This window comes from Nycticebus coucang, chromosome 3, assembly GCF_027406575.1.
Source record: "Nycticebus coucang isolate mNycCou1 chromosome 3, mNycCou1.pri, whole genome shotgun sequence".
In the NCBI taxonomy this organism is placed as follows: Eukaryota; Metazoa; Chordata; class Mammalia; order Primates; family Lorisidae; genus Nycticebus; species Nycticebus coucang.
Window position 1 is genome coordinate 150804302 of NC_069782.1, and position 23243 is coordinate 150827544.

A 23243-nucleotide genomic window follows, 5' to 3' on the forward strand; every position below is an offset into this window, starting at 1 on the left:
GCAGTATTATTTTGGAAGGAATTTTTTTTTTTTTCTGAGCAGGTGATCATAACAGCGGGCTTAAAATATTTAGCAAATTGTGCTGTAAGCAGTTATGCTGTCATTACAGGCTTTATTATTCCATTTAGAGAGCACAGGCAGAGTAGATTTAGTGTCATTTTTATGGGCCTTAGGATTTTCAGAATAGTAAATAAACATTGGCTCAACTTCAAGTCACCAGCTGTGTTAGCCCCAACAAGAGAGCCAGCCTGTCCTTTGGAGCCTTGAAGCCAGGCATCGACTTCCCTCTTTAGCTCCTACATAGCATATTCTTGCAGTAGAAGACTATTTCAGCTACACTGAAAATCTCTTCTTTAGGATAGTTACCTTCAATGATCTTAGCTAGATCATCTGGATAACCTTGCACTTTGTGTTATGGAGGTAGCTTCTTTCCTTAAGCCTCCTGAACCAAACTCTTGCTAGTTTTCAGTTACTACAGCTTCTTTATTTCTCTCGACCTTCAAAGAATTGAAGAGAGTTAGGGTTTTGCTCTGGATTAGGGTTTGGTTTAAGGGAATGTTGTGTCTGGTTTGATCTTTTTCTATCCACTAAAACTTTCTCCACATCAACATTAAAGCGGTTTCTATTTCTTATCATTTGTGTGTTCGTTCACGGTAGCAGCTCTTTTAATTTCCTTCAAGAACTTTTCCTTGACATTTACAACTTGGTTAGCTGGTGCAAGAGACCTAGCTTTTGGCCTATCTTGGCTTTTGACATGCCCTTCTTACTAAGCTTAATCATGTCTAGCTTTATATATATATATATATATGTATATATTTTTTTAATTTATTTATTTGGCCGGGGTTGGGTTTGAACCCGCCACCTCCGGCATATGGGACCTGTGCCCTACCCCTTTGAGTCACAGGTGCCACCCCATGTCTAGCTTTTTATTTGAAGTAAGAGACATGTGACTCTTCCTTTCACTTGAACACTTAGAGGTGATCATAAGGTTACTAATTCTAATTTCAATATTATGTCTCAGGCAATAGGAAAGCCTGAAGAGAGAGTTGAGGGGAACAGTAGTCAGTACAGTGGTGAGAACACATACAGTTATTGATTTTCACTATCTTATGTCAGCATGGTTCATGGTGTTCCAAAACACTTCCAGTAGTAACATTGAAGATCACAGATAACCATAACAGATGTATTAATAATGGAAAACTTTGAAATATTGTGAGAGTTATCAAAATGTGACCCAGAGACACAAAGTAAGCAGGTGGTGTTAGAAAAAAATAGCACCAATAGACTTGCTCAACTCAGGGTTGCCACAAACTTTTAAATTGTTAAAAATATTAGTATTTGTGAAGCCTAATAAAGGGAAGTGCTATAAAATGAGAGAGGAGGGGAATTGTTGGATCATATGGTAGTTCTGTGTTTAACTTTTACAAACCTGCCAAACTGTTTTACACAGCTGTTGCACTGTTTTACATTGCTACCAGAAATGTAGGAGGGTTCCAATTTCTCCATGTCCTTGCCAACACTTATTATTTTCCTCTCTTTTAATTATAGTCATCCAAGTGGGTGTGAAATGATATCTCCTTGTGGTTTTGATTTGCATTTCCCAAATGACTAATGATATTGAGCGTCTTTTTAAGTTCTTGTTGGCCATTTGTATATCTTCTTTGGAGAAATGTCTCTTCGGGTCTTTTGCCCATTTTAAAATTGGGTTGTTGTTTTGTTGTTGTAACAGTTATTTATGTATTCTAAATACTAGATCTTCATGACATGTATTATTTGAAAATATTTTCTTCGATCTTATAAGTTGTCTTTTGATGTTCTTTGATAAAAGTTTTTAATTTTGATGAAGTCAAAATTATTTTTTGTTCATGCTTTTGGTGTTATATCTAAGAACTTATTGCTAAATCCAAGGTTAAGGTTTATCCCTGTGTTTTCTTCTAAAAGTTTTATGGTTTTAGCTCTTACTATTGAGATTATTCATATAGTTTGACCTAATTTTTATATACAGTGTGAGGTGGAGGTCAGGCTTCATTCTTTTACATGTGGCTGTCCAGTTGTACCAGCACTATTTGTTGAAGAGGCTATTCTGTCTGCATTGAATGTTAGCATCCTTGTTGAAAATTGACCATGGGCGTATAGCTTTGTTCCAGTTCTTTTTCATTGTTCTGTGTCCTCGTGGCAGTACTACACAAGTTGATAGTTTTTATCTGTAGTATTACTAGGATGATGTATTGATTTTTCAAGCTTTGATTACACTTTAGAAATTTTTTAAAACTTTGAGTAAATTTATTAAAAATATTATTTCATCTAACATGCACATGTAAACTTAGATGTTTTTATTTTTAAAGTTTTTGATATGTTTCCTCATTTCTCTGACTGCATACGCAACAGTGATATAGATAAACATAAGGGTGCATTGTAATTGAATTTTCACCATGAGTTAAATTTATCTTGAACCTCTAAATGAAGTCCTAGTTCCATAAATTCATACTGCCAAAAGATGTGATGGCACCACCTATAGAAGTTCCAGAATAGGAACAGCAGATTTGGACTGTTACATCATGAAGGAATCACATATCTAGAGAAAAGATGGTTGGAAATACTCTTTCATTCCCAGGTTATGGTTTTTTACTCTAATAAATACAACAGAAGTTTAAGTGTTTTAGAAGCAGAATGTGATATGCCTTTTAATTAAGTCTATTTTAATCGTTTTCTTTTTTTCCCTATAATAATTTATTTGCTAGAGAAACTGAGTTGTTTGTCCTTCTGTTTTCTGTAGTCTAGCTAGCATTTGTTGATTGAATTCTTGCAGTGGTACAGTTTAATACATTCCTGTGTTGTACATTTCCTATAAGTTGGTATTTGGATATGGGGGGATCCTAGTGACTTGATCAAATTTTAGCAAAAAAAAATTTTTTTGTTATATGTTCACTTCATAGGTGATGTTTCTGTCTTCCGTTTAGGAAGTATATCATACCTGCTTATCTCTCTTTCCATTATGTTAGCTTAAGTTTATCTCATTTCACTTTAGTTTTAATGGTTCAAAGGATTTTAGAGAGATGGAATGGTGGTGAGATGTACAGGCCAAGAATCTGGGTAGAGGTTTTGATTCTTTACTCACTATTTCTATAATTTTGGAAAGTCAGTTTCCCTCTCAGTGTTAAGTTCCTTATCTGTGTGATGGAGATGATGACGCTTCATAAGGTTGTTTTGGAGTTAAAAGAGGTAATGCATGAAGAAGGACCTTGCACAGAGCCTAACAAAGGGTTCAATAAACATTAACTATTGTTGTTTTGTGGATTTTTTTTTTTTTTTATTGTTGGGGATTCATTGAGGGTACAATAAGCCAGGTTACACTGATTGCAATTGTTAGGTAAAGTCCCTCTTGCAATCATGTCTTGCCCCCATAAAGTGTGACACACTCCAAGGAGTTTTGTGGATTTTAAAGTATTATAAATCTAAAGGGTAGATTATCTCAGTTTGTAAATGAGGAAATTAAAGTTAGGATGGCTAATTTTTTTGGCTCATCTGGGTTTATTTTAGGGAAAACGAAAGTAATATTCAGTGAGGCGAGTATCTCTCCTTTGTTCCTATCAAGGTGAACAAATAGCTAATTCAGAAGTGATTTTTGCTTATGGCTGGATGTGTTGGTATGTATTCATATTAACTGGCCCCACTTAATGCTAGAAGGGTAGGCTCCTTGGTGAACAGATTGTATATGTACATACCATGGTATATTTTATACTTGAAGTCTGCTGAGAAATGTTTTTCCCCCATAGGAAGATTACTGTTAATGTTTTTATTTTACAGTGTAATGTTCAAGCCCAGAAATGCCTTATGTGGATCGTCAGAATCGCATTTGTGGTTTTCTAGACATTGAAGAAAATGAAAACAGTGGGAAATTTCTTCGAAGGTACTTCATACTGGATACCACAGAAGACAGTTTTGTATGGTACATGGATAATCCACAGGTTTGTAAACTCTAAGAGGTTACCTTTTAAAAGCATAGAAATGTTTTATTTCAGTGCTTAATATACTGACAGGTTTTAGAATTTGTCTTCTTCAATACTGTATGTTTAGATTTATTTCCACTGGCTCTACTCTCCTGCTCTGCACCTATTGTTTTGTTAGAATTTCAGAAGGTAAAACTAAATTCATTTGATTAAAAGAAAATTTATGCTTTTGTATATGTTTCTCTCTTCTTGAAAGAAAAATGCTCTCTCTGGTAGACAATTCTTACTTCATTTAAATTTAAGATGCTGTGTCCAGGATAGAGACTGCTATCTTTTAACAAATACCTACTTTAAACTCTTGTGCACGTTCATCTTGTTGTGTCAGTCTTGATTGCCAGTCATTTTAATGCCACCTGTGAAAATCAAATGCATTTTTATTGTTGCCTTGCAAATCTTTGGGGTAAATGTCACAAATTAAAAACTGGAGTCTCCGTTTTAAGATCTATAAGAGGCGTAAGATTAAAGATCATCTGTAAAGTAGTTTTAAACTTTCTGAATCCCCAGAACTCTTGGTCTTCAAGTAAAAACTGGTTAAAATTTTAAAATGGACATATATGTTGCAAGGAAGTATGTCCAAAGCAAGGGATGAATTCCTAGGGAACTTCTAAGCTGATTTTCTCAGTAGACTTCGTTGGAGTAAGACATGGAAAGTCTGGGGAAGAGCAAAGACTTTTCTTCTGTTTCATAGACCAGAGACCAGATCTCCTGGTAACTACTCTGGTGTTCTTTACTACTGACTATTGATTTTTAGATTAGATAAGAAACATATATACTAATATGTGTACATTTCTTTATGTAGAATTTGAGTTATAATGGAATTTTGTATTAATTCAACCTCTTAATGTAAGAAACTCATCCATCCATGGTCTTTATTTTAGCTGTTTGAACTACTAGTTACTAAGAAGCATTATATTGGAGACAGCTTCAATTAGAATTTTTTTCTGCAACCCCAAATGTAATTCCTTATATCTTCTACACATTAACTCTATTTTTGCCCTCTGATTCTCTTAAAGTAAATTTTAGTCCTTTTTTGCACAAGTAGCCTTTCAAATTCTGGAGGATAATTTTTGTATGTTAATTCAGTTTATATTATTTGAGTGCTGACTTTATATAATACTTTTTTTTGATAGGAACTGTCTGTTTTCTATCACTATCCTTATAGAGCTTATTGACGTCCTATTTTTCTCTCATATCTCTGGGTGTAACCAGCTTTCTTGGGTGGTAGCCATCTGGCTATGCAACTATATGATTATTACCTTTCTTTACTTGATGAGAGTCTGTGGGAGAAGGAACAGACAAGCAGAGGTTCATGTTTACCTTTTTCTTTTTTAACATAAGTCATATTTCTCCCGTTTCTCTTTATCTAGGGCACAATTCCCTTGAAAACTTCATTTCCCAAAGTAGAAATGTCATCCTCCTTGACTCCCCCAATTACTGTTTACTGGATTCCCATTCCTGATTTTCCTCACCAATGTAGGCCATTGCACAGTTCTACCTGTGCTGAACTGTTCTCCCTGATTTGTCTCTTTCTCTTCAAAAAGTCTGATTGATTTAGAAATGGTTTTGCTAAATTTTACTTAAAACTTCTTGTTTTTCTATTTTCATGCATAATAGATTCTTCTTATAATTCCTTCTTTTACTAGTCCTTCCAAATTAACAGAGCTGAAAGAAGAGGATAAGTTCAAAATAGGATGTATTTATTACCCTGAATGAAATACTACCTTAGAATTAAGAATTGACCTTAGAATTGTATTTATAGCAAGTAGAGGGTGTTAAAGTCTTCATGAAAGTGGTAACATTTGAAATTGACCTAGGTTACTTGTGATTTTTGGCCAAGAGTGGAGAAGTGTGGGGAATCAACAAAAAAAGAGCAAACAATCCTATCTATCACTGGGCAAAAGACATGAACAGAACCTTTCCTGAGGAAGAGAGATGAATGGCTAACAAACAAAAATGCTCATTATCCCTAATTCTCAGTGAACTGCAAATCAAAACCACCCTGAACTATCACCTACCCCCAGAATGGCCCACATGTCAAAGTCCCAAAGTTGCAGATGCTGACGCAGATGTGGAGAGAGGGGAGCACTTTTACACTATTGGTAGGACTGCAAACTAATACCACCTCTTCGGAAAGAAGAATGGAGAATCCTCAAAGAACTCATATGAGACCTCTCATTTGACCCTACAATCCCATTACTAGGCATCTGCCCAGAAGGAAAAAAATTGTTCTATAATAAGGACACTAGATTGCTTGTTGCAGCTCAGTTCACAATCACCAAGATGTGGAAACAACCTAAATGCCCAACAACCCAGGAATGGATTAACAAACTGTAATACCTGTATACCATGGAATACTATTCAGCCATAAAAAGATGGAGACTTTACATCTTTTGTATTAACCTGGATGGAGTCAAAACACATTCTTCTTAGTAAAGTATCACAAGAATGGAAAAGCAGATATCCAGTGTACTCAATACTAATATAAAGTCAGTAGATGATTTAATACACACCCACAGAGAAGAAAACCTCAATTCAAGTTTTGGGGAGGAGGGAGTGAGAGGGAATGAGGGGAAGGGATTGGTGTGCTTCCACTTACTGGGCACAATGTAGGGGTATGTGGCACACCTTTTGGGTGCAGGACACAACTACAAGGGGGACTCTGCCTAAAAAATGGAAATATTGTAGTCTAGTTGTAAAAAAAAAAACAACGTGGGCAGAGAAATCAAAGCAAGAGAGCATGTGGTGTACTGGAGAATAGTTTGCTTTGGCTGTAATGGGGGGAGTATTTATTAAGGTTTGTGTTCAGCTAGGTGTTTTTCACATGAACTTTGTTAAAGCCAGATCTCTGTGTTGTAATTAATGCATTGTTTTTTCTAGACATATTACAGAATTTTAAATTTGTCTTTTCAGTTCATTCTTATTTTTTATCTCTTCTTTTCAACTTAGTTTCTTTTAAAATTTTGATTCTGCTAACCCGTGTATTAGATATTATTACCAATTTTATGTCACTTTTATTTTTTTGTTGCAGTTTGTCTGGGGCCGGGTTTGGGGCCTGCACCCTATTCACTGAGCCACAGGTGCTGCCCATCACTTTTAAGTGTAATAATCAAGAAATATCTCTTCATGAAAACTTTAGTGAAATGTCTTGCTAAGATTATTATATTAAGTTGAACCATATGAAATTTCCAATATACAAGTATTTTGAATTACTTAAAAATGGCAATTTAATATAGTTCAGTCTTATGGTAAGCTTATAGAGGTCTGAGAAGGGCAATTCCTAATCATTCATTAGGATAAGATCATAGACTTTTTTTTTTTTTTTAAGATATATTATTATAAAGTCAGTTAAGGCTCAGCGCCTGTAGCTCAAGCGGCTAAGGCACCAGCCACATACACCAGAGCTGGCGGGTTCGAATCCAGCCCAGGCCTGCCAAACAACAATGACAACTACAACCAAAAGATAGCCGGGCGTTGTGGTAGGCGCCTATAGTCCCAGCTATTTGGGAGGCTGAGCAAGAGAATCGCTTAAGCCCAGGACTTGGAGGTTGCTGTGAGCTGTGATGCAACAGCACTCTACCCAGGGTGACAGCTTGAGGCTCTGTCTCAAAAAATAAATAAATAAATAAACCCAAATGTCTCATATATATATATTAGTCAAAAAATTAATCCTATTTAATCTCCAGTGGAGGTAATTTTCAAAATCAAGAATTTTTTTAATTGATTTTTTTCATCAAGAATGTTTTAATTTTACTTTTGAAATCTTCTATGAGTCATTTCATGTATTTTAATATATTTCATATATTTTTGTCACTTTTTCCTGAGTTCTTTTATCTGTTTTTCCTACCTCCATCATCCCCCTATATAATCAGTTTAGTTTATTATATTACATGATATATTAATTAAAGCATAATTTTGATTACAGGTCTCACACACTTTCTTCATTGGTTTCATATTCTCTACAATATAAATTCCTTGCTACTTTATTTTTTATTTAGGTCCTCTTTGATTATCTTTTCAGTTCAAGTTCTCAGATCATCACTTTGTGCTACCATCCTGCACAGCTCAGCGCAGCATCTTACCCACTCTAGTACAGAGCTTCTCTGTACTCTTAACTGCTTGTGGTAGTTTGTTTTCTCTGCTTGGAATATTCTCTGTCCTGTTTTTTGTGTTTTCAATATTTTCTTTTAAAGTCCGGATTGAATGTTATTCATTCCTTCAGAGTCTTTCTTCATAGCTTCAGCCAGAAATGATTCTCTCCCTTTGTAATTCTTATCCTTATGTCTTTTATGACACAGACCACATCCAAAACTTGTTAAGGGAAGAATAAAAGTATTTTGTGCGAGTACCGATAAGTACATTCCCTGTGTGCTATTTAAAGAGAATCAGCAATTTTTTAGAAAAAGGTATCAATGTAGATTAAATATAATATTACAACAACTAAACTATTTAAATGGGAAATCCAATTCATTTTTTCAAGGGATATATTTGCTAAAGAAATTTTAATAGAACAAAGTAATATGTGTAGTCTTTTAAACTCTTTAAATTGTATTTGTTTTATTTCTCTAAATATTTTCCCTCTGCTTTTAGGAATAGAATCTCATCTTGCTGATGGCTTTGTAAGCTCATTAAAAGATTATTAGTTTAGCTACAATAATAAAAATAGCTGTGCAGTCCTAGAATGCATTATGATAGAGCAGAGTAGGATCCAGTTTTGTTATCCAAGTTGTCAATTTGATTTCCGACCTAGTAAGTACTTGAACTGAAAAAAGTTGATTTGTAAAATGCGATATTAAAAAATCTAATTTCTTTTTTTAGTATATGTGGAACATTATATTATTAAAGTAAATTTTGTCATGTTGGACATTAATTATATGTTAATAATTTGTTTCCAGAACCTACCTTCTGGATCATCACGTGTTGGAGCCATTAAGCTTACCTACATTTCAAAGGTAGTCCTTATACATTGTCTCATAATCATTTGTGAATAAAAGTCCTGAGTGGGAGTATGACTGGAAGTAGCAGTTACTTACGCCTTTTTTAACAGTGGTATTCAGGCTCGTATATTGAAGACAGTACCTGATTACTGTGTGTAATTAGGAAGTGCTTTAAATTGATAAAATTAGGAAGAATATGAATTTGACATATAGGATATGGCAAATTGCAAAAGTTAACATCAACTTTTTTTTTTTTTTTTTGAGACAGTCTCAAGCTGTTGCCCTCAGTAGAGTGCTGTGGCATCACAGCTCACAGCAACCTCCAACTCTCGGGCTTAAGTGATTGTTTTGCCTCAGCCTCCCAAGTAGCTGGGACTACAGGAGCCCACCACAATGCTCAGCTTTTTTTTGTTGTTGTTGCAGTTGTCATTATTGTTTTAGCTAGCCCAGGTCAGGTTGGAACCCACCAGCCCTGGTGTATGTGGCTGGCACCCCACTGAGCTACGGGCGCCACCCAGCATCAGCTTTTTTATGGTCAGACATCTGAATCTCATAAAGGGTTTTACCTTGAGAAAGTCTGGAGAATTTTTTATGTTTGTTTAGACTGTTTCCAACTTTTAAATTCCATTGTCTTTGACCTTGTGTTTCTTAATGTTTTGTTTTGAGGAAAATGTATTTTCATGTCAAAAGGATGGTTTGTCCCTCTTTTCACTTTGTTATTACTAAATTACATTTTCTTGTTTGTTGATTGTTTTTCTGGTATTTTTGCTCTACTATTTATTTTCTATTTTCAAAAACTTGCAGAGTTTTGTATTGGTCAAGTAGTTTTTTTCCCCCCTTATTTTCTTCTCATATTGTTTGGGAACTGCACTAGAGATGCTGAGGTGCTGGCTCTGTGGGGATTTTTGTGTTTTACACAGAAGCCATAAAACTTTTTAATGACTTAAAATATGAGATCCGTAAGGTTGCAACACAGTGTTACTAAGGAATGTGTACTACTATGTGTATACTGGGATCTGTTGGGAAGGTTGGATCACTTCAACAGGATTTTGAATAGGTAATTTACAAATGTACTTCTGTTTAAAGACAGATTTTTTAAAATAAGATAGTTTAATATCTGTATTACATAGAGCTATTCATTCTCATTAACTCTTCCACCCCGAAAAAATTAACCTTGAAAATACTTAGATATTGGGGCGGCGCCTGTGGCTCAAGGAGTAGGGTGCCGGTCCCATATGCCGGAGGTGGTGGGTTCAAACCTAGCTCTGGCCAAAAAAAGAAAATACTTAGATATTTAAAAGGAAACATTTTCTACTAAAGTCATACTATGTAAATTTACAACAGGCAAATATTGTTTAAGTATACCTGAAGTATTCCTGTAAATTCAGACATTTATAAAATACTTTAGGGTTGCATGCAGCTTAAATTCTATACAGATTATTATTAGGAAGCATAGAATTCCATTGTCAAACAAATTTCAGCGCCCCCGTTTGCTCGATTGCCTCATTGCTGGATTACATGTCTAATATAACATAAATGCATTGCCAAGCAGTTTTTACTCTCAACAGAATGATGTGGGAAGTCCTATTTAATTTAATTTAATTTATTTATTTATTTATTTATTTTTTGTAGAGACAGAATTTCACTTTATTGCCCTCGGTAGAGTGCCGTGGCGTCACACAGCTCACAGCAACCTCCAACTCCTGGGTTTAGGCGATTCTCCTGCCTCAGCCTCCAGAGTAGCTGGGACTACTAGCCCGCCACAACGCCCGGCTATTTTTTTGTTGCAGTTTGGCCGGGGCTGCGTTTGAACCCGCCACCCTCGGTATATGGGGCCCGTGCCCTGTTCACTGAGCCACAGGCACCACCCTGGAAGTCCTATTTTATTGGAATATGCATTTGAGGGAGATAGTGACCATTTGCCTGTATCTTTTCAATTGTTTCTTGCCTGTTCTTTTTTAAAAAATGAGCACTGTTTTTAAAAATAAAGCATTAACTCAGTGAAGTAGGCCGGGTGACTGGCCGACTACTTTCCCCACCTTCCTTGCTCTTCTTTAAAAATACATAACCTTGGTGGTACCTGTGGCTCAGTGAGTAGGGCGCCAGCCCCATATGCCGAGGGTGGCGGGTTCAAACCCGGCCCCGGCCAAACTGCAACAACAAAAAAAAAATAGCCGGGCGTTGTGGCGGGCGCCTGTAGTCCCAGCTGCTCGGGAGGCTGAGGCAAGAGAATCGCCTAAGCCCAAGAGTTAGAGGTTGCTGTGAGCCGTGTGACGCCATGGCACTCTACCCAGGGCCATAAAGTGAGACTGTCTCTACAAAAAAAAAAATACATAACCTTTTTTCTCTGCAGTTCTGTTAACTTTCATCTCTGTCCTAAGCTTTCCTAAGTTTTTATTTTATTTATTTATTTTTTTTGAGACAAAGTCTCATTTCGTCACCCTCGGTAGAGTGCTGTGGCATCCTAGCTCACAGAAACCTCAGATTCCTGGGCTCAAGCGATCCTCTTGCCTCAGTTTTTCTGTTTTTAGTAGAGACAGGGTCTCACTGTTTCTCAGGCTCGTCTCTGAACTCCTGAGCTCAAGCCATCCACCGTTGGCCTCCCTTAGTGCTAGGATTATGTGCATGAGCCACCATACCCAGCCTAGCTTTCCTAAGTTTGAATTATACAGTTTGTACTCTACTTTAGATGTGTCTTTTTTTTTCCCCCTAAAATTTATTTCTGGAATAGGCTTTAGTGTGACTCAGAGCTGTGAATTTGTAGTTTGGATCACTGAGGAACCCCAGACTGAAAATTCTTTTTGAAGGCACAAAACAGATGTTACAATTATGAGTTCCATCACTGGGCTGTAGCATGGCAGGAATCATGAATAGTGTTTCAGGAGCTCCTTTATTTAAAGGGATAGCAGCAACCAGGTGCAACTTGTTACTTTACCTTCTGTAATGAACCATGTGCTGCATTTAATAAAGTGACCACATTATCTTGGAGTATTTTCCTGTACAAGAAGGGATCAAGTACCATTTTGGTTTTCTCATAACAGATTAATGCTTTAATTAATTTTCATATTAATTTAAATGCCTGTATTTTAGGGATTTAAATACACAATCATTCCCTTGTCTACCACCATTTTTGCTTGTTCAATTTCTAAATTGTTCCCACTTAATTTAGAAATACGTTATTTGGGAAGAATTCATAGTTTCTGTAGAATATTCATTGAGGATATTTTGACAATTATGTTAGACTAAAAAAGTAACTTCCACATTTTCTTTGAAAAAACCAATTTTGCTTAAAGAAAAAGAGGAAATATCATTTGTTGCATCTTATAGTTGAGATTTACATCCTATGTTTAATTTGCTGTTCTTATTCAGTTGCATTTAAAGTTTAATTTTAGATCTGTTTGCTAAATGTGTATGACTATTGGGAAATCTTACATGTGGACGTTTACACAGTATCTAAGATTTGTTATAGGGGAATGATGAAGAGGTAGGTAACTCAGCTTTATTTTTCTCATTAGGTTAGCGATGCTACTAAGCTAAGGCCAAAGGCTGAGTTCTGTTTTGGTAAGTAGAGCCATATTTTATGTTAGTTATTTTAAATTAAACTGATATAATTATATCATATTGTAAAAGAAAACAGCCACAGAAAGCCACACAAAACAAACCTGTGACTTAATGAGCTATTCTAAGTGGAATTCCCTTATAACCACCATACCAGTGAGGAAATAAAACTTTGCCCCCCTACTCCCATCCTTGAAACCTCTTTTCTATGGCACATCTAGTCACAACCGTCCCTCTCCATTCATATGTAACCGTTATTCTGGTATTTTTAATGATCCCCTCTAGAGAAATTTCAGGTAATTTTTAACTTTCTATCTCATACCATTCTATATTAAATACATAAATAACAAAAAGGATTTGGTGTTCAGCTTGTGGATAATAGGGAAATTTATAGTTGGGGGAAGAAGTAGTTGACAGTATTGAATTAACTCGTTCAGCAAATGTTTAGTGGATGCCTGTTACATGCCAGCATTGTGCTTGGCACTGGGCCTGTGAGATGATCAAGAAGCAGCTGCTGCCTTTAAGGATCTCACAGACAGATATAATACCAGGTAATTATCATTGCATTTGTCACAATTAGTAGGTATATGTGGATGTGCAGTCTATTAAAGAAACATAATCTAAGAACTTCACATCCTTATGGGGGAGCTCAGGAGTCAGGGGAGCCACACTAGATGAGGAGATTCTTGAGCTGGTGACTGCTAGACTTCTGATCATCTTTCCCACTGGGGAGAATAAGCAGAAGGACCACACAGATAGAAGCATTCGGGGAGGAGAGAATGGTTTGTTTGGAACTGACACTCAGTGAGGTTGGAAGGGATGCTGAGAAGCTGGAGAGTGTAAGGGCAGTAGGAGTCAGGGTTCATTGTGTGGACTGAAAGGAACTATTTAAACTATTTCCTACTGTGAGAAAGGGAGGCAAGAAAGAGCATGTAGAAGACGTAAGGTGGAGGAGGTTGGTTTGTTTTTTAATGTATGAATAGGAAAGTTTTGATGCAGGTCGATTAATAAGTGGCTTTTGAACTGCTATGCTGATGTAAGGGCCTGAGTTAGGATGGTGGGCAATGGGAGAAAAAGGAAAAATGAAAAACATCAGAAGAGAAAGAGCAGGCACTTGGTGGCTGGACATGCGGGAATTGAAGGAAAGAGAGAGGTAGAAGGCAGGTTTCTTTAAGTTGAAATGAAGAATTAGGGAGATCTGATTAGATAGGGTGAAATGTTTGCTTAAGGAGTTTGAAATAGTGGGGGAACTTCCCAGTGGAAATCATCTGGTAACAGTACATGAGGACTGGGTTGCACTTGAAGATGAAGAATGGAGAAGTTTAGAGAGTTGGAGCTGAGAGAATTGATATCCTCTCTGAGTGTATTAATGGGCATCAGTGATGAAAAGAACAAAAATTTGAGGTGGCAAACAGATACCAGAAAATTAAAAAGATACTTTTGGGGGTAGAATCAATGTTAAAGATCTTTGCTTTCTTTTGCCTACAAAAGACAGATTTCTTCTGTAGATGGTATGTTAGGAGTTACATCTATCCAATAAGAAAATGTGATATGAGCAGGATGAAATATAGCTGTTTAGGGAATTCTCTGTAATATTTTTATCACTACTAAGAAACTTTTTAAAAAGTTAACATGTTTATTGCAAATTATAATTTTGGTTACTAAGTAGGAAAATGCCTTAGAGCCTTGTGAATGAAAGGCTATTGCCAATTTAACAGAGAACTTTGAATTTTAGAATGTATAATCCACATACTTTGGACAAATCTTTTTCAGTAAAATCTCAAAATTATACTAGAAAAAATATATGTAGTAATAAATTCAACATTCATCATTATGGGGAGTATTTAGAGTAGGTGATTTTCATTGGAATCAAAGATTAAAATTATTCATTTATTGGTTCTGTCAATAGTTTTATTAGTCCTCTACTACTAGTAGGAGTAAAGATTCATAAAATGCTTGTCTTCAGAGAGAAAGGCACTGGCTTCTAAAATAGAACCATCACTTTGATTCAAAATGATAACATATATCATCTTAAATTGCCCCAAAACAGAACAAGAAACGCTCAAATTATCTTAATCAAAGGAGCAGATGTGTGTAATTGTTGGTATATAAAGATTGAAAGTAGATGGAGGAACGGCAGGTGACTTAGAGTACAGAAATACGCCAGGGAAAGGCTCGCTCTTTGTATACTGCCCCCACCCCAACTCTAGGTACGCTTAGGTACACTGTTGCTTTTCTGGGGAAAGCAATAGTGAAGAGGGACCAAAAATAGGGGCTTTGTTTGAATGTCTCTGTGAGAAACAACCTCTAGTCCAGGAGTGTCCATCCTGTGCCCATGGGCTACATGCTGATTTTGTGAGGACTTTTTTTGCTTATCTGTGTGTTGCATATTATGAAAAGTATTTATGAACTTTTTTCTTTGCTAATTAATTTTCTTTAGTGTTTGTTGATTTATTGTGTGGCATAAGATAATTCTTATTTTTCCAATGTGCAGCAGAAAAGAAAAAAAGGTTGGACACCCCTGCTTCTAGTCCATCTGGCTCAGTCAAGCAGCCACCCTTCCTTTATTCTAGAAGGAAATGGGATGAGTGCTATCTCCAGAAATAGAATCAGTGAGACTCCATACTTGGGGAAAGGAATAAAGCATGAAACTGAAAATACAAGGATTAAATGCAAGTCTACACACTTGAGTGCAACCCTTTTCTACATCAAATCTGAGAGCACTGGGCAGCCAGGTTTAGGTGGGATAAGAATCTGAATATGCTAGGGAAAAGACCCATAGGCACTGGCATCTGGACGTTTTTACTAGAAGAACTTGCCATAGTTGACTAGTGAGGTCCACCAATCAGAAACCCCATGATAACTGGAGAGAGAATCCTGTCATATCAGTCTTTTTGTTAGAGTAACTTGTTTTTAAATATGAACGGACAGCCCAGGATTATTAAAATTTGAGGAGAACTACCAGATAGGAACTTGAGGCTAGGCAAAACTCAGAAGAAAAAGTCATCTGAAAGTAAAACAAAGGTAAAGATAGAAAATAAGAAAGGGATAAAAAAATTAGAAACTCCATCAAGTCTAACATCTTAATAGAAAAAGAATAGAGAGGATGGAGAAAATAGACAAATAATGTGATAAAATGTTTTATAAGCATTTAATCCCTAACCTTATTTGAACCATAGCCAGTTGATTCTAGGTTGTGAGGTAAATTTTGTTTGTAGTTAAGCTAATGTTTATGCTTAAAGTTTTATCCATTTGATGGATTCACTCTGATAGTAAAGATTTGAGATAAAATAAAGAAGTATTCAAGTAGAAAAGGTAGGAAGGACATAAGCCCCTGGGGATGCATTTGTTAGTCATGATGAAACCTTTCAAATGTGTTGCAAGGTTGTGTGTTAGAGGTGTTGAGGGTTTTTTTAAATAATTCAAAGTTTTTTTCTTTCCTTCCTTGTCCCCCTGCCCCATATTGCTAACATACCACTTTTTAGTAATTTGCTTTATGTTTTTTTACAATATTTCCTTTTTGGAAATCTCCAGATGATGACAATAAAGAAGAATATCTATTCTGTCCCAGGCACTGTGTTAGTTCCTATACATTCTTCATCTTCATTTCATAGATGAGGAAAATGACGCTCAGAGAGATGAAATGATGTTTATAAGATGCTATTGCTTGTAAGTGCATAAGCTAATCAGGACTGACTGGTTCCAGGCTCTGTTTCTTTTCTATATCATATGACCATGCCCCTGTTGCTATGAAATAATTCTTAAGGAATATGAACATTTATTCTAACTGCAAGGTGTGCTAAGAGTCTTTTTAGGCTAGAATATATGTTTGTCTTTGGACCTTACATAAATACATGTATTAAGCATTCTTTGTGGCATGTGTGGTGTGTGAATAATAAGCACTTAAATTTTCTTTTTTTTTTTTTTTTTATTGTTGGGGATTCATTGAGGGTACAATAAGCCAGGTTACACTGATTGCAATTGTTAGGTAAAGTCCCTCTTGCAATCATGTCTTGCCCCCATAAAGTGTGACACACACCAAGGCCCCAGTAAGCACTTAAATTTTCAAACTCTTCAGATGTTCTGGGCAGATTCCCAAAATAATATTAAAGGGAAGAAGCCATTATGAGGAGAGCTCAGTTTCAGCCTAAGCTGGAAAAAGATTATAAAAGGATAGCTTAGTGATTGCTAGAAATTAAAAACAAAATAGTTTTCTATTGACATACATAATGTCCTAGTGAGTTAGTAATTTATGTTAATTTATGGTATTTATAAATGCCATAGAAAGATACAAAAGGTATAAAAGAACAGATTTACAGTGCATTAAATTTAAGTTTCCAGATTGCTTGTTTTGTAGCACTTCATAAGATATGGTTTAAGTTCCTTTCTAAGACTGTCCTCTCAATTCAAGGAAGCTCTGGTTTACAGTGTTTTGGTCTTGGTCTGAATTTCAAAATTTTTTGTGTTAAAGAAATAACTTTTTCCTTGAGGGTTTTCGTTTCCCCCTTTTCTTAGTGATACTCAGCTGGGTGCTAGTGTATCATGTAAAATGTTACAGACTTTTGGAAGTTATTTTTGTATTTGAACAATTGAAACAGTGCAACTATTCAGATGCCTTAGCTCCTAGAATAATATTTATGCTTTTAAAAATAAATGCACATCCAGCAGGCAAAGGCGGCAGTTAACTCAGACTCCGCATTCCCTTGGCTCTTCCACCTTTCCTGTACTACTTGCCCCCTTCCTTACAGGTCGCCCGTGTGGGCATCTGTCACCATTATATACCTGCTGTGGGCCGGGGAGGGAGCATTGAGGTGGGGATCCTGCACTGATGGAGCTCACAGTAACCTGAGTGAAATGTTAATTTTTCAATACATACTTATTGGAAACATACTATGTGCTGTCCCTGACCAGACTTTGGAAAGGCTGCAGAAGGAAATAAACCCAGATGCAAGCTTACAAACTAGTCAAGGAACAGACATTCATCCAATAAACCCAAAGCGGATATGAACCCATAACTGGGCCATTAAAAGAAAGAAGATGGAGGCACAAGAGTCTCTGTTTTGGGGATCCGATCTAGTCATGGCGGTCAGAGGGGGGGTTCACCAGAGGAATAGACACCTGGACTAAGATCAGAGGTATGTGGTATAAAAGGCAAAGAGGGAAGGGAAGAGTTTGTGCCACAGTCTCAACAGAAGGAAGCCCAATAGGACAGAGACTTCAGAATAGTTGGAGGTGGGTGGCTAGAGAGAGTGAAAGGGAAGAGAAGACTGTGTGAGATGAGGCAAGGCAGGTAGGCAGAGGCGAGGCTTTATCCCAAAGGAACGAACACTATGGGGCTCAATTAGGAAGACAGGCTGGCCAAAAACTGAGGCCAGTACTGTGGCTGCAGCATGGAGAAGAGTCAGGAAGGTAGGTTCAGGGCTGTGGGCAGGCTGAGCAGGAGGCTCTTGGAGCACTGCAGATGAAAGCGTGATGGTATCTTGGACTGAGGTCATGGATGACAGAGAGAAATGCACAGATTCAGGAGATGCTCCAGTGATGGGCTGCATGTGATGGGTGGAAGGGAAAGAGAGGGGTTGGTGACTCTTGGTTTTCTGGTTTGTGCAACTGGATGCATGTTGGTGTCATTTTCTGGGAGAAGAATCCCTGAAAGATGACCAGATTGAGGGAACAAAATCCTGAGTTCAGGCAAAACTTCTTTTATAAACCATAATGATAGCATGAATGTCAGCTGTTACTATTACTTTAAACTACTTAGTGAGGCTGGACTGGGTGGCTCACACCTCTAATCCTAGCACTCTGGGGGGCTGAAGAGGCAGATTGCTTGAGCTCAGGAGTTTGAGACCAGCCTGAACAAGAGCAAGACACCATCTGTACTAAAAATACTAGCCAGGCATTGCGGCAGGGGCCTGTAGTCCAGCTACTTGGGTGGCTGAGGCAAGAGGATTGCTTAAGCCCAAGAGTTTGAGGTTGCTGTGAGGTACGATGCCACAGCACACTACTCAGGGCAACAGGGTGAAACCTTGTTCCAAAAACAATAATAATAAAGCAATAAAAAATAAAAAAAATTAAATGCACATAATATAATTTAAGAGTTGACTATGATAGTTTGTAGACAACTGTATGTGCAGATGTGCTTTGCTTGATACAAATAGATACTCCCTGTAAATTAAATTGCATAAAATATCCCGAATGATCCTAGGACACAAGTCTAACCTCAGCAAATTTAAAAGAGTAGAAATTATTTCTTGTATCTTCTCGGACTACCATGGAATAAAGTTGAACTAAACAGCAATAGAAATATTCATACTCAAAGTCATGGAAACTAATCATAGGCTTAATGATAGCTGGGTCAAAGACAAGATTAAGAAGGAAATCACCAAATTTTTGGAACAAAATGATAATGACACAAATTATCAAAACCTGTGGGATACTGCAAAGGCAGTCCTAAGAGGGGAAATTTATAGCATTGGAAGCCTTCATCAAGAAAAAGAAAGGGAGGAAGCCAACAACTTAATGGATCATCTCAAGCAACTGGACAAGGAAGACCATTCCAACCCCAAACCCAGTAGAAGAAAAGAAATAACCAAAATTAGAGAAGAATTAAATGAAACTGAAACAAAAGAATCATTCAGAAAATCAACGAAACAAAAAGTTGGTTTTTTGAAAAGATTAATAAAATTGATAAACCTTTGGCCAGCCTAACCAGAAACAGAAAAGTAAAATCTCTAATATCGTTTATCAGAAATGATAAAGGAGAAATAATAACAGATACCTCAGAAATTAAAAAAATTCTCCATGATTACTATAAAAAACTCTATTCCCAGAAATCTGAAAATCTGAAGGAAATGGACCAATACCTGGAAGCACGTCACCTTCCTAGACTCAACCAGAAAGAATTAGAAATCTTGACTAGACCTCTATAAATCAGTGAAATAGCATCAACAATATGAAATCTCCCAAAAAAGAAAAGTCTGAGAGCAAATGGCTTCACATCCAAATTCTATCAAACCTTTCAAAAGGTACTAGTACCTATATTATACAACCTTTTCCAAAGCATAGGAAAAGAAGGACTACTTCCCAACACATTCTATGAAGCAAGTATCACCCTGATCCCCAAACCAGGAAAGGATCCAACAAAGAAAGAAAATTATAGACCAATATCATTAATGAATATCGATGCAAAAATATTCAATAAGATCTTAGCAAACAGAATTAAACAACACATCAAAAAAATTATACACCATGATCAAATTGGTTTTATTCCAGGGTTACAGGGTTGGTTCAACATACGCAAATCTATAAATATAATACATCACATCAATAAAATAAAAAACAAAGACCATACGATTCTGTCAATTGACACAGAAAAAGCCTTTGATAATGTCCAGCATCCTTTCATGATCAGAACACTTAAGAAAATAGGTGTAGAAGGGGCATTTTTTAAACTGATAGAGGCCATCTGCAGCAAACCCATAGCCAATATATTGAATGGTGTAAAATTGAAGACATTTCCACTCAGATCAGGAATGAGGCAAGGATGCCCACTGTCTTCACTGCTATTCAACATAGTAATGGAAGTCTTAGCTATTGTAATCAGGCAAGAGAAGGCTATCAAGGGTATCCAAATAGCGTCAGAGGAGATCAGACTCTCACTCTTCGCTGATGATGTGGTCCTGTCCTTGGAAAATCTCAGGGACTCAACTTCAAAACTCTTAGAAGTGATCAAGGAATACAGCAGTGTCTCAGGATACAAAATCAATTAAAGTCAGTAGCTTTTATATATGCCAACAATAGGCAAGCTGAAAATATAGTCAAGGACTCTATTCCTTTTACAGTAGTGCCAAAGAAGATGAAATATCTGGGAATTTACCTAACAATGTGAAAGATCTCTATAAAGAGAACCATGAAACTCTGAGATAAGAAATAGCTAAAGATGTTAACAAATGGAAAAACATACCATGCTCATGACTGGGAAGAATCAACATTGTTACAATGTCCATGCTACTCAAAGCAATCTACAGATTTAATGCAATCCCTATTAAAGCACCATTGTCATACTTTAAAGAACTAGAAAAAATAGTACTTTGTTTTATTTGGAATCAGAAAAAACCCCGAATAGCAAATACATTACTCAGAAATAAGATCAAATCAGGAGGTATCACGTTACCAGACTTCAGGCCATACTATAAATGTATAGTGATCAAAACAGCATGGTACTGGCACAAAAACAGAGAGGTAGATATATGGAACAGAATAGAGAACAAGCTACTTATCGTCATTTGATCTTCGACAAGCCTATCAAAAATATTCAGTGGGGGAATATTTAATAAATGGTGTTGGGTGAACTGGCTGACAACCTGTAAAAGACTGAAACTGGGCCCCTGCCTTTCACCATTAACAAAAATTGATTCTCACTGGATAAAAGATTTAAACTTAAGACATGAAACTATAAAAATACTGGAAGAGAGTGCAGGGAAAACATTTGAAGAAATCGGCCTGGGAGAATATTTTATGAGGAGGACACTCCAGGCAATTGAAGCAATACCAAAAATACATTACTGGGATCTGATCAAACTAAAAAGCTTTTGCACAGCCAAGAGCACAGTAAGTAAAGCAAATAGACAACCTTCAGAATGGGAGAAGATTTTTGCAGGTTATGCTTCTGATCTTTATAACTAGATTCTGATAACTAGAATCCACAGAGAACTCAAACTAATCAATAAGAAAAGAACAAATAACCCCATTTCTTTTTTTTTTTTCACTCTAATCCTAGGTTTATTCAACACAACTCCTTCACTCTACACAACAAAGTACAAATACAATGGTATCTAAAATGCTACAAAGTTACAAAACTCAAAACAAATTTTATAGTACTAACTGTACAATAAAAGCAAAAAGAAGCAATATACATGTTGCCAAGGTAACCTACAAGACAACCACCATGAAAGACAGGCCCAGTGGAGATTCAGTGCCAACCCTAACAGCACTGGCTATCACCAATTTCAGAGAATAGGGGTACGGGGGTGTGGCATGTGTGCAGGTACACCAACAGACAACCATCTGTGGCAACTCTCAAGGTCAGAAGACTCAAACAGAGGGCAAAAAAGTCCAGACCTTGGCTGTGCAAAAGTGTGGCTCCCTTCCCCAAAGGATGCTGCACAGTAACAACAAAGGCACAACTAGGCCACCCATGGTAAAGAAAAGCAAGCTCCCAGGCTGGGCCACACTGCCACCTGGAGTCTTGCTTATCACTGGTGGCTTTGCCACTGAACTCTTCTCAGGTAGTGGAAACAGGTGAGTTTTCTAGTCAGAAAACTGAGGGCATTTTTATAGGCACAGCCCCTAACTGACAACACTTCTGCAGCTAGAAACCAACCTGCGGAAATGTCTCAATAGCTGCCTTGAAAGCCTGCCCGAGTGAGGGATTTCCTTTCCTACTGATCCTCCTTTGGCTAGGAAAGTGACAAAACTGAGCCAGATGGGTTAGGATGTAAGTTACAGGGGGCATGAGCTTCAGTGGCCCTGCTTATCGGGAGGAGTTGGAGCTGGAGTGGCGGCCAGGGGAGCGAGATTGCCGGCACACAGGAGACCTATGTCTCGGGGAGCGGGACCTTCTCCTCATCCATGGGGGTGGGGGGACCTGCGCCACATGGGAGGTGGTGGCGGCATTCTCCTGGGAGGGCTGAATCGCCTGTGTGGTGGCCTAGGCCAGGGGGCGAGCACAGCAGTGGCAGTGATCTCTTGGCCATCGATTTGTCCTCCATCCATGTGCTTCAGAGCCTTCTCAGCTTCATCTGGATTTGCAAACTCTACATATGTGTAGCCTTTGGATAGATGAGGATGCATCCTTTCAACGGGCACATCAATCATTTTAATTTTCCCATAGGTGGAAAATATCTCCATGATGTGATCCTTGGTCACATTCCTGGTGAGCCTCCCAATATGCACTTTGGTGGGTTTAGGGGAAGGGCTCCGCCTTTTCCTCTCCTTTTTATCCCTTTTAGGTGGCTTGGATTTGGAGTGGGGGTGCCGAGAAGGACTTGGAGAGCCAGAGGAACTGCTTGAGCTGGAGCTGTGGGATGTGCTGGAACGTCCCGAGCGGCTGGATGCAGAGGAGGAGCTGGAGTCACTGCTGGAGCCGGTGCTGATGCTGGAGCCTGAGCTGGAGGTTAAGCTAGACCGAGACCTGGTGCTGCTGCTACCACTGGAAGCACTGTGCCTTTTCCAAGTTTTATCCCTGCTGCGATCCTTCTCACTTGACTCCTTGGTGGCCCCTTTATCTTTAGAGCCATCCTTGAACTTCTCATCAGAGCAGTCTTTGTGTTTGGTAGAAGAAGGAGCCCTAGTGCTGGATTTTTTATTACTTTCTTTGACTCCTAGCAAGCTCTTCTTTTTCACTACTGATAAATCCATTCTCCCTTTCTGAGGTGTTCAAAGCATCAATGGCGGCCTCACTTATCTGAACTCTAACTTCTAACTTGATTCTGAGAAACGATCCCTAATTAATTGCAATTTACGCCAAAGAGCAGCTTTTTGGATTTCAAGCCACGCCGCCAGGCCACCACCGCACCATGGTGCATAGGAGCGGGCCGACTTCACAATCAAATAACCCCATTTCTATGTGGGCAAGAGACTTGAACAGAAACTTCTGAAGACAGGTGCATGGCCTATGAACACATGAAAAAATGTTCATCATCCTTAATCATCAGAGAAATGCAAATCAAAACCTCTTTGAGAT

The 23243-nt window shown here is 37.6% G+C and overlaps 2 protein-coding genes across 7 annotated transcripts in view; one reads left to right on the forward strand and one right to left on the reverse strand.

Moving 5' to 3' along the window:
* PLEKHA1 (pleckstrin homology domain containing A1) overlaps nt 1-23243 on the forward strand; it is a 79027-nt gene that overhangs the window by 21520 nt on the left and 34264 nt on the right. For 3 of the 6 annotated variants that reach the window (XM_053585147.1, XM_053585150.1, XM_053585148.1), the window contains exons 2-4: nt 3808-3968; nt 8903-8959; nt 12460-12505. In XM_053585147.1, the coding sequence (XP_053441122.1) occupies nt 3828-3968; nt 8903-8959; nt 12460-12505 (244 nt within the window). In that variant the 5' untranslated portion in view covers nt 3808-3827. Of the gene's footprint in view, nt 1-3807; nt 3969-8902; nt 8960-12459; nt 12506-23243 lie in introns of those variants that run through there. The other 3 variants (XM_053585152.1, XM_053585149.1, XM_053585151.1) reach the window with 3 other exon arrangements.
* LOC128581852 (RNA-binding protein with serine-rich domain 1-like) lies at nt 22124-22918 on the reverse strand. Its single transcript, XM_053585153.1, has one exon. The coding sequence runs from the start codon at nt 22916-22918 to the stop codon at nt 22124-22126; it is 795 nt and encodes a 264-aa protein (XP_053441128.1).